The sequence below is a fragment of the Carcharhinus amblyrhynchos genome, chromosome 14 (assembly GCF_965287045.1).
Source record: "Carcharhinus amblyrhynchos chromosome 14, sCarAmb.v2.hapA, whole genome shotgun sequence".
Lineage (NCBI taxonomy): Eukaryota > Metazoa > Chordata > Chondrichthyes > Carcharhiniformes > Carcharhinidae > Carcharhinus > Carcharhinus amblyrhynchos.
Genome location: NC_137337.1, coordinates 4366284 through 4379014, shown reverse-complemented (window position 1 = coordinate 4379014; position 12731 = coordinate 4366284). Strand labels below are relative to the sequence as shown.

At 41.9% G+C, this 12731-nt stretch overlaps 2 protein-coding genes across 5 annotated transcripts in view; one reads left to right on the top strand and one right to left on the bottom strand.

Moving 5' to 3' along the window:
• Nucleotides 1-1111, top strand: part of LOC145352328 (cytosolic carboxypeptidase 2-like) — a gene marked incomplete at its 5' end in the record, with an annotated part of 46694 nt that extends 45583 nt beyond the window's left edge. Inside the window, one exon of the mRNA XM_080202085.1 lies at nt 527-1111. Coding sequence (XP_080058211.1) covers nt 527-807 — 281 coding nt within the window. The remainder of the gene's footprint in view (nt 1-526) is intronic.
• LOC145352393 (HHIP-like protein 1) overlaps nt 1-12731 on the bottom strand; it is a 229839-nt gene that overhangs the window by 184465 nt on the left and 32643 nt on the right. The window contains exon 9 of one of the 4 annotated variants that reach the window (XM_080202184.1): nt 8635-11668. The exons of the other annotated variants lie outside the window; for them this stretch is intronic. Within the exon in view, the coding sequence (XP_080058310.1) occupies nt 11100-11668 (569 nt within the window). The 3' untranslated portion in view covers nt 8635-11099. Of the gene's footprint in view, nt 1-8634; nt 11669-12731 lie in introns of those variants that run through there. 4 annotated transcript variants of the gene reach the window in all.

Genomic DNA, 12731 nt, shown 5'->3' with positions numbered 1-12731 from the left:
AATTGCTTCAAATGAAGCTGAATTGTAACCTCATGACTTCAACCAAGCACAGCATGTCGATACTACACTTGATCTTAGCCAAAAGGGCAAGAAGCTACACTTTTTTTTGGTTAGATGAGGAGGGATGGAGGGAAACACTAATGAAGTGTTTCGGGCTTACCGCTTCTTGATACCAGATCTTCCATTTCCCACTTCTTAGTAGATGTTGCTGGGACAACTTCTCCCAGAATGCACCAATGAAGCTCCTCATCTCCCTCTACCGAAAATCCCAATATACCTTCTAATACTGTTTCATTGACAATCATATTTGTTGACTGATTATAGCCCCACATCAGAGCACTCCCTACTACATTCATGATGTCAAGTGAGCAGATTAGACTCAGCAGTGATAGGCTCCCCCATATGAATAGCCTGCTGACTTATAACTGCCTAGGTTCTAAAATCAAACTCAAGAGGACACATTACACTGGGCCACTCTAGTTTTCAATTTCAATTTTTGTGACACCTTCTTTCTCACCTTTCTCAGCTTTCAGTGAGGAACAGGAGAACATCTCTGATAATGCAAATGGGAAGTTGACGATTGCAAAGGAAGAAATAGAGAGACAGGCTGGATCAGATAGAAGGACTGCATTTACACAAACCTGGAGGGCTATGCCCTCACACAGAAGTCAGTCTGCACGTAAGCAGCTATCAATTGTCATCCCTCACATCTTATCAGCAAATTCCACCAGGGGTAACTTGCCAATGACGCCAAAATACAGATCAGAAGTAAAGACCAACAAAGAGTCAATCACTCAAAGCAGGTGAGGGAAACATTTGGGCATTTTCACTAATTTTCCAAGCATGTTTAACCTCTGTGATACCTGTATCCATTCCTAGATGCTATCACAGGTCTTATGTGCACAGCTAACCACCTATCCAGCACATTCAATCTTCATGTAACCCTTCCCTGGAAAAGTCACCATTAGTCAGTCTAATGTTGTCTCATAGGACCAGCCACATGTGGAACTTGGAAACCCAAATTTTGCAAGTATAAATACCAAATTTAAAAAAACATTTTTTTGATGAAATTGAGCATGTGATTTGCATGACATATGCTTGTATTATTTTTGCTTTCCGTGTATTGGTAAAATGGTGAGATGAAGAGCAGTCTATCAGTGTTTCTTTGTCAATGTGATGGTTTAATTACCTTTTTGTTACTAAATAATGACAGATGTTTTTAATAAATATACCTGAAGCATATTTATTTACATGTATTGTGTGTTGGACATTTCCTTATTGAACACAGTCTGAGACAGTACATATGCCTTAGTTTTACTTTCCCACAACTGAGGGCCATGCCTTCAGCTGCTGAGATTCTAAACTCTGGAATTCCTTCTTTAACTTCTCAACATCTCTTTCTTCCTGTTTGATATTCCTAAAACTGACCTCTTTTGACCAGCTTTGATCACATGTCCTGATAAATTTTCATGTGGCTCAATGTCAATTTTCATATCATAATGCTCCTGTGAAGTACTTTGGGACATTTTCCTATGTTAAAGATGCCATATAGATGCCTTTTATTGTTGATAATGCATGCGCATCTTATCTGTCCAACACTGTATGCACTCCCATTTGCTACCCTCCTCACTTGGTGCACGTCTTCCTTCTCCATCCTCTAATCATCCTGCTATACATACACAAACTGGGATAAAAACCACTGGAATATAATAGTTTTTGCACCAAAATATAGGATTATGACTCACCAATGGATTTTGAAAGTAATGATTGGAAGGTACAGGGCTCAGTGTCCTGCTACGTTTAATTATCTATGCACATATACTCCCAGATCGCTCTGCTTCTTTAGCCCTTTAAGAATTTGATCTTCTATTTTATGTTCATGTTCTTCGTACCAAAATGCATCACCTCACACTTCTCTTCCTGTCTGCTCACTCCACCAACTTGGTTATGTATTTTCAAAGTTTCACACTGTCCCCCTCATGGTTTACCCTTTCAAGTTTTGTGTCATCTGCAAACTTTGAACTTGATCCCCACACACCAATGTTTAGGTCATTAATATATACCAGAAAAGGCAAGGGTCCCCATATCGACTCTGGGGAGCACCATGATAAGCCTTCCCCCTGAGTATTAATCTGAAGCTCTAAATTACTAGTCCAGTGACATTACCACTACACCACCATTTCCACTTGGTCTTTTCTCCAGAGACCAGAAGAGGCTGGGCCATTGAGTATATTCAACACTGAGTTAGGCAGATTTTTTGATACAAAGGAGTTAAGTGTGAAGGGAGCTAGGCAAGAAAATGGAGGTAAGGTACCCATTGAGTCAATCGTGATCTTACTGAATGGAAGAACAAATTCAAAGACCCAAATCGCCTACTATTGTTCTTGTTACTTATCATCTCTGAACTAGGCAGGTCTGCAATACAGTACTTAGGGGCATTCTTAACAATTGACAAGTTTTGGTGATCCAGTAAGAGAAATTGGAGGCATGGGGTTGTCAGTGTCATTGCCATATAGTGTTCTTCTCATTGATTCCTGATAACCATGCAAACCACTAACCTGACAAGCAGCTGGGAAGTTCACCAACATTCAGTGCTGGTAATTAGTATGGCTTTAGCTGGTTCAAATGCAGCAATACCATGTGTGCTTTGCCAAGTGCATGGAATTGATTCCTATTGAAGGTAATCTGCACTCCACACTAGGCTAATGAGAACTCTACATGTACAGATTCTACAGATGCTTCTAGACCTGCTAAGTTTATTTGACACTTTCTGTTTTTATTTCATATTATCTATGTATAGATTTCTCACTATGCCAGTCAGACATCCAGCCAACCAAAATTAAACTAGGCAGAGAATGCAGCACCCAACCTCATACTAATATGATTTCCCTAAATTCAAAGCCCAAAGTTCATGTAGATACACAAAGTGTACATGGCATACAGTGTGCACATCAATAATGTGCCACAGGATTAAACTTACTGCAAGTCTTTTCATAATTCTTAGCTAGTATCTAAGTTCTATTCTTGTTATTTATAACAATATTTATCATGCTAAATGCAATATTGAATTCACAGAGCATCATCAGCTGCCTCCAAATCAGTATTGTACAATTATTTAGACTCCTTGGATAGCTCATGTGGGAACCAAGAGGAAATTACAGGAAAGGGAGGTTCGTTCCTGCCTCAACACAAAGTCACATGCCTGATAAATAAACAAGAACCCACAAGTTTCTCACTGCAGAATGGGAACGATGCAGAGCAGCAGAAGAAAAGCCTGAAGATGGATATTAAGGACAGTCAATATCGATTCCATTTGAATCCAGAGAGTTCCTCATTGAGCCAGAAGAAGAGGTTGAGGGTCAGGGTAGAAAGGAGTCCATTGCAACAAGATACCAGGATTCAGAATTACAATATTGGGCAGAGACATGTTGAGACCAACACACTCTCAAGTATCTATGCTAAGGAAGTGGCAGAATCGCCAAAGTCCAATATATTGAAATCCCTGAAATGGAGCTTAGTGCCATCTCCTTAATATGCAATTGGCACCTCAGCTATCATGACGGGTAGGGTTATGACCTGAGAACTTGTATCTCAAGAACATCTCTACTGACTGGTAACTCAGTCAGCAGTTTCTTAGTCAGGGAGAGGGGATTTGTGCCTTAGGCTCACATCAATAAATAGTTTAGTTAAAAAAATGATTATTTAGCACCAGATTTCTTCACATACACAAATCTCACTTAAGGCGTCTTAGGTCAGCAAAAGACACATGTCAGCAAAACAGTTTACACATACAACAGCAACATAGTCAAAAATTTATAAACTCAATCAATCTGTTGCCAGCCAAGTAGGCAGACACAGATTAACTACAACTAAGATTTGTCTTATATTAGGTTGAATTCCCAGTGAAGTAGAATATTTTCATTGTCTGTTAGATTCTGCTTGTTGGGTCTTGATTTGATGCTTAGATGGACAGTTAACAAAAAACATTTAGAGGGAAAAGGGACTGTCTTTATCCTCAACAGAGTATTGTCCCCAAGTACATCATGCACCAGCTATAACACACAAAGCCTTTTGAAAGAAGAAAGGCTTTCTAGGAGAGATTGCATTGCTTGAGGTAAATTGTGGGAGGAAGACAATCAGAAGATTCTCTCTGTAATGGAAGAGTACAGAAATGAATCTATGGCAAAGCTGACTTCTCAATCCAAAATAAATTGAAATTTGGTATGTGGAATAAGACTCACTAGGGAACTGGTATCAAACAACAGCCAACTCAAGATGAAGTTAAAAGGATTTTTATGTTTAAAATATTCATCAATATATTTTAATTTGTTTTCAGCAATAAATGTCAACTGAAAAAAAGAAAATGACGTTTTGGAAAACTGGATTGTGAGATTCATCCCGCAATCCTCTTCTCTTACCATTCATAATTTATTCATACTTGTGTGTTCACAATGGCTGAGACAGACAGGTCTACTCTGGGTACCAACACACTTCTGGGTCTTCCTGCCATTTCACTTTCCAGACTCTAACCGTTCCTACAATTTCAGCCCTTGCTGTGTACTCAAAATACCATCTGACCTTCCTCCCTCTGACCCTGAAGTATTTGTCCTCAGCAGATATCTCAGTTTCATCCCCTTATGCCCCCACTGAAATGAAGTGAAAGCTTCAGATGATGCTGAACTCTTCCTGTTACCTTTGGTTCTGCATCCTCCTCTTTGATTTGGATATGCCAGCGTTGGACTGGAGTAAGCACAGTAAGTGGTCTCACAACACCAGGTTAAAGTCCAACAGGTTTATTTGGCAGCACTAGCTTTCAGCGTCTCAGACACCTTCATCAGGTGAGTGAAGAGCTGTGTTCACAAATAGGGCAAATACAGTCACAAACTCAATTTACAAGATAATGTCTGGAATGCGAGACTTTACAGGTAATCAAGTCTTAAAAGGTACAAAGGTACAAATAAGAGCAGAGAGCGGGCCAAGCACAGGTTAAACAACTGTGCATTGTCTTCTCATGTGTCATGAAGATCACCTTGGAGAATGCTTAACCCACACCCCCACTTCTTTTCTTCAAACGACCACACAACCTCAATCAGACCACTGTTCACACCAAACTACCCAACCTTCAGAAGAACAGTGACCACGACACCACATAACCCTGCCACAGCAACCTCTGCAAGACATGCCAGATTATCGACATGGATGTCATCATCTCACATGAGAACACCATCCACCAGATACATGGTACATACTTTTGCAACTCAGCCAACATTGTCTACCAGATACGCTGCAAGGAAGGATGTCCCAAGGCATGGTACACTAAGGAGATCATGCAGTTGCTACGACAACGGATGAATGAACACCATTCGACAATCACCAGGCAGGAGTGTTCCCTTCCAGTTGGGGAACACTTCAGTAGTCACAGGCATTCAGCCTCTTATCTTTAGGTAAGCGTTCTCCAAGGCAGCCTCCATGACACATGGCAACGCAGAATCGCTGAGCAGAAACTGATAGCCAAATTCCACACAGATGAGGACGACCTCAGCCAGGATCTTGGGTTCATGTCAGACTATCTGTAACCCCTATGACTTGCGTCAGCTTGGAAAATCTCACTAACTCTCCTGACTGGGGACTATAGACAATTCTTTAACCTGTGCTTGGCCCTCTCTCTACTCACATTGTCTGTACCTTTAAGACTTTATTACCTGTAAAGACTCGCATTCCAACCATTATCTTGTAAATTCAGTTTGAATCTATAAATGCCCTGTTTGTGAACACAACTCCCACTCACCTGATGAAGGACCCTGAGACTCTGAAAGGTAGTGCTGCTAAATAAACTGTTGGACTTTAACCTGGTGTTGTGAGACTTATTGTGACCTCTTCTTTGGCCAGGAGTCTTCTGTACAGCAGACCATTTTACATGTTTTCAAAATTCTCCTTGCAACTGCACCCCTCCTTCTTTCCCTGCTATTTCGATATTTTCCAGTTTCCTTTTCCTAACTGCCTGCTTTTCTTTACCATGGATGTCCAATTTCTCTGCACCTTTATTCCCCTCATCAGGACAGTCATTGGTTCTCTGCTTCTTCCTTCAATGATAGCCCAACCTTCTGCATCAATCACCACCCTATTCCACCTGGCTAAACCTGTTTTCACATCAACAACTTCACCCATAACTCCACTCACTTCTTCCAAATAGAGGGTGTTGCTATGGAAATTGCCATGGGTTCTAGCTGTGCCTGTCTTTTCACATAGGAATTAGGATCAGATGTAGGCCCTTCGAGCCTGCTCTGCCATTCATCTAGATCATGGCTGATATCTTCCTGGTCTCAAATCCATCTTCCCACCTGTTGCCCATATCTCTTAAACCCATTTTAAAAAATCAGAAATATATCTATTTCCTTCTTAAAACTATTAAATGATTCAGATACCTATTTCCTACGCTCTTGCCCTGAAACTTTCATCAACTTTGCTTCCAATTTCAATTCTTCCCTTACCTTCACGTGATCTATCTCCATCTCTTCCTGTCCTCAACTTGTCTGTCTCATTTTATTTTGGATAGGCTATCAGCCAATATTCACTATAAATCCATTGACTCCGACAGTTACCTTGACTACACTTCCTCTGTAACATCTAATGATTCTATTTCATCCTCCCAGTTTCTCTGTTCATCTATTCTGATAATGCAACTTTCCATGATAATACTTCCAAAGTTTTTCTTTTATCTTAACACTATGGCAGGCAGAGCCTTTGACCATGTCCATTTCACTGGCATGGTGGCATAGTGGTTAGCACTGCTGCCTCACAGCATCAGGGTCCATATTCAATTCCAGCCTTGGATAACCGTGTTCAGTTTGCATGTTCTCCCTGTGTTTGCATGGGTTTCCTCTTACAGTCCAAAAATGTGCAGGTTAGGTGGATTCCCCATGTTAAATTGTTCCTTACTGTCCAAAGATCTATAAATTATGGGGACTGACCATGATAAATGTGTGGGGTTATGGGGATACGGCAGGGGAGAGGGCCCGAGTAAGATAGTCTGTCAAAAAGTCAGTGCCGACTTGATGGGCATAATGACTTCTTTCTGCACTGTAGGGATTCTATATGGGGGAGGTTTGCAGCAAGAGGGTGGGGGTGGCTCTCCACAGACCCCTTCCCTTCCTGATGCCTCAATCAGGCACTGAGGGCCTGACAAAAAAGAACTTCCCTCTCTTCCAGAACCTGGAAGCAAACGGCATTAATCACCCACTTAAAGGCCTCAAGGGCCAGGAGATCCATCCATGAGACTTCCCCACTGGACTTCATTTTGGCTCAGAGGGAAGGCAATGGAGTGCTGATCTGCCACCTGCTGTTCAATTAAATTCCCTCCCTCCAATCCACTCACCATGGAGGGAGATGTTAAAATTCCCCTCAATTTACTGGGCTTAGAGCAGTTAATGTACAAAAAAATCCAGGTCAGCTGGGACGGACATGATTGGCTAACACATTGGCCAGATTTTTTGGCCGAGCCCACCCCAAAACAGAAAATCCTGCCCAAGGTCAAGGAAGTTTTGCACAATCCATGTCACAGCCCAATATGATTCCTGTGGCGAGTGGGGTAGGAAGATTCTGCCCATTGTGTTTATGTCCATGCTGGAGCAGTTTAGTTCAGTGATGATTCCATCTGAGCATTTCTAATGCCTTTTACAGCCCCTTTACATTGCCGAGGTCTGCCAATTTTCATGAAATAATACTTTAAACAACTAGGTTCACACATATTCTCAAATTTGTTTATAATTATTAAACAAAAATACAATCAAGCACACACAATTTATTTTTAATGCTCTTCCTGATTTTCTTTCCTGGGGTGTCCATGACAGTGTCTAGGAGGTTAACCTTTACTTCCAGAGATCCCAGTACAAACCTGGACATTTCACATCCCTATCAATACATTCTACAGCAGCTCATCAAGTGAAACCTACCAAACATCTTTGTGGTGAGGACCCAGTTTCTCCAGAAACTCCAGATTGTGGGCCCGATTTTACCATTGCATTGCGCCCATTTGCGGGCACAAAATCTTGGTAAAGTTGGGTGTAAGACGAGTAGCACGATCTGCACCCACCTGTGGGCTGGTTCCCCCTTTACCAAGGCCCAAAAATGGCCGTGACAGGGACCATACCCGAAAACAGGCGTTACGGCAATTTAAATACGTTTGCATGCATTTCAATTTAATGGGCTGCATGCCCAACTTTACAGACACTTCCCCCTTTACCACTGCGTTCGGCCATCCGGAATCGTGCGAAACAGACATGCTCCATATAGGTCCAATTTGGGTGCTCCATCAGTGAAGATTACTGAGTGGGTAAGTGCCGAGTGTCCGATGGCTCTCTGCTTGACATCAGTGGGGGCGAGGGAAAGGTAGGTCTGCTGCCACTCTGCTTGAGAGTGGTGGGGGTGATGAAAGGGGTCCACTGCCACTCTGCCTGTGATCAGTGGGGATGAAGAGGGGTCCGTTGTTACTCTCCCTGGGATTAGTGAGGGGGAAGAGGGAGTTCGCTACCACTCTCCCTGAGATCAGCAGGGGGGGGGGGGGTTTGCTGCCACTCTGTCTGAGATCGGTGGGGGGGAAGGGGGTAGGGGCCTGTGATCAGTCTGGGTGGGCAGAGGGGTGGGGGGATAAGGGGGTCAGTAATGTTGGGAAGGTGGGGCAATGTCTGTGGGAGCCGGGGGAGGCAATATCTGGCCCAGTGGCGGGGTGGAGGGGGGATGTGGCAGGGGGGCAGCACTCTACCATTTTTTTTTCTGTGCATGTGCAGTTGGAGGCAGCAGTTGGAGCTGAAGGGTTTCAGGCGTGTTAAGCCCTGCCCACAGGTTTGTGCAGTGCAATTTGGCATTGTTGATATTTTTGCAGGCAGAGTGCGTATGGGGGTGCCTGAGAACGGGTCTAAAAGTCGGATCTGAAACACTCCCAGTTTCAAGTCTGCCCAGCATTTCGGATCAGAATGGTAAAACAGGGCCCTGTGTGTCTGTACTTCTTTCGCTGAGCAGTAAAATGTGTTGAGATGGGGCAGTGTGCCAATATCATGAAGCACATTGCATTGTGAGACAGAGAGTTGGATTCACCTAGTTAAAAGAGCAGAGGTATCGCAAGTCATACACTCTTAATCTTGTAGTGTTTTTCCCTTTACCTTAGTTATCCCTAATGACTGTTGTCCACATATGCCAAGAGTACACTATTAAAAATACACTATTGCTGAAAAGAGAGACAGGTTTGTTCATCATGCACTCATCAGGACAAATACAACAATTCCAAATTTCAAACAGGGAGGCGATGGCCTAGTGGTATTGTTCTTCTGGACTGTTAATCCAGAAACTCAGCTAATGTTCAAGGGACCCAGGTTTGAATCCCACTATGGGGGACAGTGGGATTTGAATTCAATAAAAATCTGTAATTAAGAATCTGCTAATGACCATGAAACCCTTGTCAATTGTTGTAGAAACCCATCTGGTTCACTAATGTCTTTTAGGGAAGGAAATCTGCCATCCTTACCTGATTTGGCCTACATGTGACTCCAGAGCCACAGCAACGTGGTTGACTCTCAATTAGGGATAAATGAGGGATGAGCAATTAATACTGGCCAGCCAGTGCCGCCCATGTCCAACAAAAGAATAGAAAAAAATTATACTATAGAAGAAAAGGGTGCTAGTTGGTTGGCAAGATGGCTCTGACTGGCCAAGGCATACCATGAGGAGGTTCTCTAAGCACCAGATAATTCTAAAAAGGTGCAAGGCTTGAACATATTCCTTTTGTTTGCAGAGAATAGCTCCCTGTGTATGAATGTATCTTGCTTCTTGTATAATTGAGTCACATTATGTTCTCGATTGATTGTTGATGTAGAAATTAGTGTACTCATGATTGTTCAGCAAGTGCAATCCAATCACAGAATCACAACTCATACCTCAGTCAATGATGCAACTTGCCAACAAATTAGCCCCCTCTTGTCTTGCAATATAAATTGTTGTGACTGTTGGGGCGATGGTGATGTGATGGTAGTTTCACGAGATTAATAATCCAAAGGCCAGGCCAATGTTCTGGTGTCACAGGTTCAAATCCCACAACAATGACTGGTGGAATTTAAATCAGTTAATAAAGTCTAGAATTGAAAGCTGGACTCAGTACTGGTGATGATGAAACTATCACTGTTTGTTATAAAAACCTACTTGCTTCACTAATATCCTTTAGGGAAGGAAATCTTCCATCTTTGGTCTAGCCTACATTCAAACCCACAGCAATTGCTTTAACCTTCCTCTGAAATGGCCTACCAAGTCACTTAGTTAAAACGTAACTAGGTTTGGCAAAAAATGATGGCCCTGCCAGTGATGCCCACATCCCGTGAAATAATTAATAAAAAATTCTTATGTTCTGATGAGTGCAAAATGAAAAGTTTTGGCATCATATCCCTTTTCAGCAATTAAAATACACTGTTCAATAGTTACAATGCATTTAAAATGTATTAGATTGAAAATAATATACAGCCTTCAAAAAGAACAATTTTGTTGTGATTTTTTATAAACTCCTCATGCCGATGTTTGCAATAACTTTATGCTAAAGTTACTGCCAGCTTCAGTGTTAGCACACTTTTTCGTACTTTCATCCATGCTTCAGAAATGCATAAGGGGTGACTTGATTGATGTATATAAGATCCTGATTGGTCTTGACAAAGTGGACATGGAAAAGATGTCTCCTCTTTTTGGGGCATTGTTTTAAAATTAGGAGTCACTCTTATGGCTCAGAGATGAGGAAACTTTTTTTTCTCAGAGGGTTGTGCGACTTTGGAACTTGCTGCCTCAGAAAGCATTGAAGGTAGAATCACTGAGTACTTTTAAGGTAGGTATTTGGATAGATTGTTGTTAGGCAAGGAAATCAAAGGTTATCAGTGGAAGATGGGTATGTGGAACTTGAAACTCAAACAGATCAGCCATGGTGTTATTAAATGATGGATCAGGCCTGAGGGTCCAAATAGCCGATTTCTGCACCTATTTCACATGTTCGTATCTGCTTTAGAAAAATCATTATTGATTTTGGCTTCACAGTTGGATTGCGCTGCAATATTCACTGCGCATTAGAATTATCCAGAGCTACTTTCTGCGTTCCCACACACTACACCGGCATCTTCTTGATGTGAGCAGTTGGTTTCCCCAATTTCTGAGTGATGGCAGTCCAAAAGGCTCCTTTCATTTCCTTCACATTCCACATCATCCAGAAGAATTGGCCCAGTTCCTTGTCCAAACTCCGCTCTCCGATTTGCCTTAATGACAAATGGGAATCCGAGTTGGCGGCACACAACAGCAGCTGACTGGCTGTTCCACAAGTCATCACACACTGTCCCCCATACTCCATTGATGTAAATCTCCACCCTTCCACGGTCTGTTCTGCCATGTTCATCCACTAGACGCACTGCCCCATTTGAAGGAGTATTTTGTGGTCTCCTGTGTGCTGTGCCATGACTGCTCTGCTTCCTGGCAGGGGTTGGTGCTGAAGTGGCTGCTGTCTGATCCCATTCTGTTTGCAACATTTCTAAAGTCTTGAGGAGCTCCTGGAACCAGTCTGGGGTGTTTCCCTCTTGTCGTTGATTGTGTCTTTGCCTTTCTTTAGGTCTGTTCTTTGTAGGCTTCTTCCTAGGGCGTTCTATCAACTCTGTACGCACAAAGAATACTTCCACTTAAAGAAAGAATTTTACTTAAAGAACACCTTCTCAAGTCTGTTGGAAACATTCATAATAACAAGCACGTGGAGTCTTTCATTAATGCCTCATTCAGTTTACTCCAATCTCTGACAATGCAACACTCCATTTGCACATCAACCTAGATTGTGTGCTCTAGTCCTGGTAAGAAGTCTTAGAAGTAAAAATGAAGCTAAGTGACAGAAGTGACTTGTAATACAGATCAGCAAATATGATAATTATTTTCCACTGTAGGCAAATGTGAAGTCAGCCACTTTGACCCTAATATGGAAAGAACAGTTTCTAAATGGTCAAAAAATAGAAATAGTGGGGATCCAAAGAGACTTAGGGGTCCAAGTATATCATTCATTAATTGTAGTGAACATGTAAAGAAAATATTTGAAAAGTGTCACGGATTTCTGGTTCTGGCATCTAGAGGGTTCTGATAGAGGGTAGAAATCACGCTTCAGCTACAGAAGGCTCCAGTTAGATCACACTTGAACTACATAAGCAGCTCTGGACAATGTGTCTTAGGAAGAATATATTGCCTTGGAGGGAGTACTGATAGCTGGACTCAAAAGATTACCTTACAAGGAGAAATTATGCAAACTGAGGTTGCTTTTCCTGTAATTTGAAGGGTAATTTGAAAGAAATTTTAAAGCTATTAAGGAGGACAGAGAAGTTAGATAGAGAGAAGCTATTTTCATTGGTAGAGGAATCTAGCACTAGATGGCACAGACAAGTGAAACAGATGTAAGTTAATCTTCCTGCGCACTATCTTGTCAAACATTTTCAGGTCAGGTATTACTATTAATGTTCAATAAAACACCTAAACTGTCTTATGAAGTAATCAAAGTCAAATCCACGACAGAGCAGATGTAGAAGACAACGTCCTTCCCAATCCCATATTTGAGAGTACACTAGAGAGATATGGAGCAAGATATCTTCCATCATGCTCTATCAAATATCCCCAGGTGAAAAATAGCATGGGTGAATGCAAAGTAAAACTCTCTTCTACACAGTTGCTTATTTCAAACA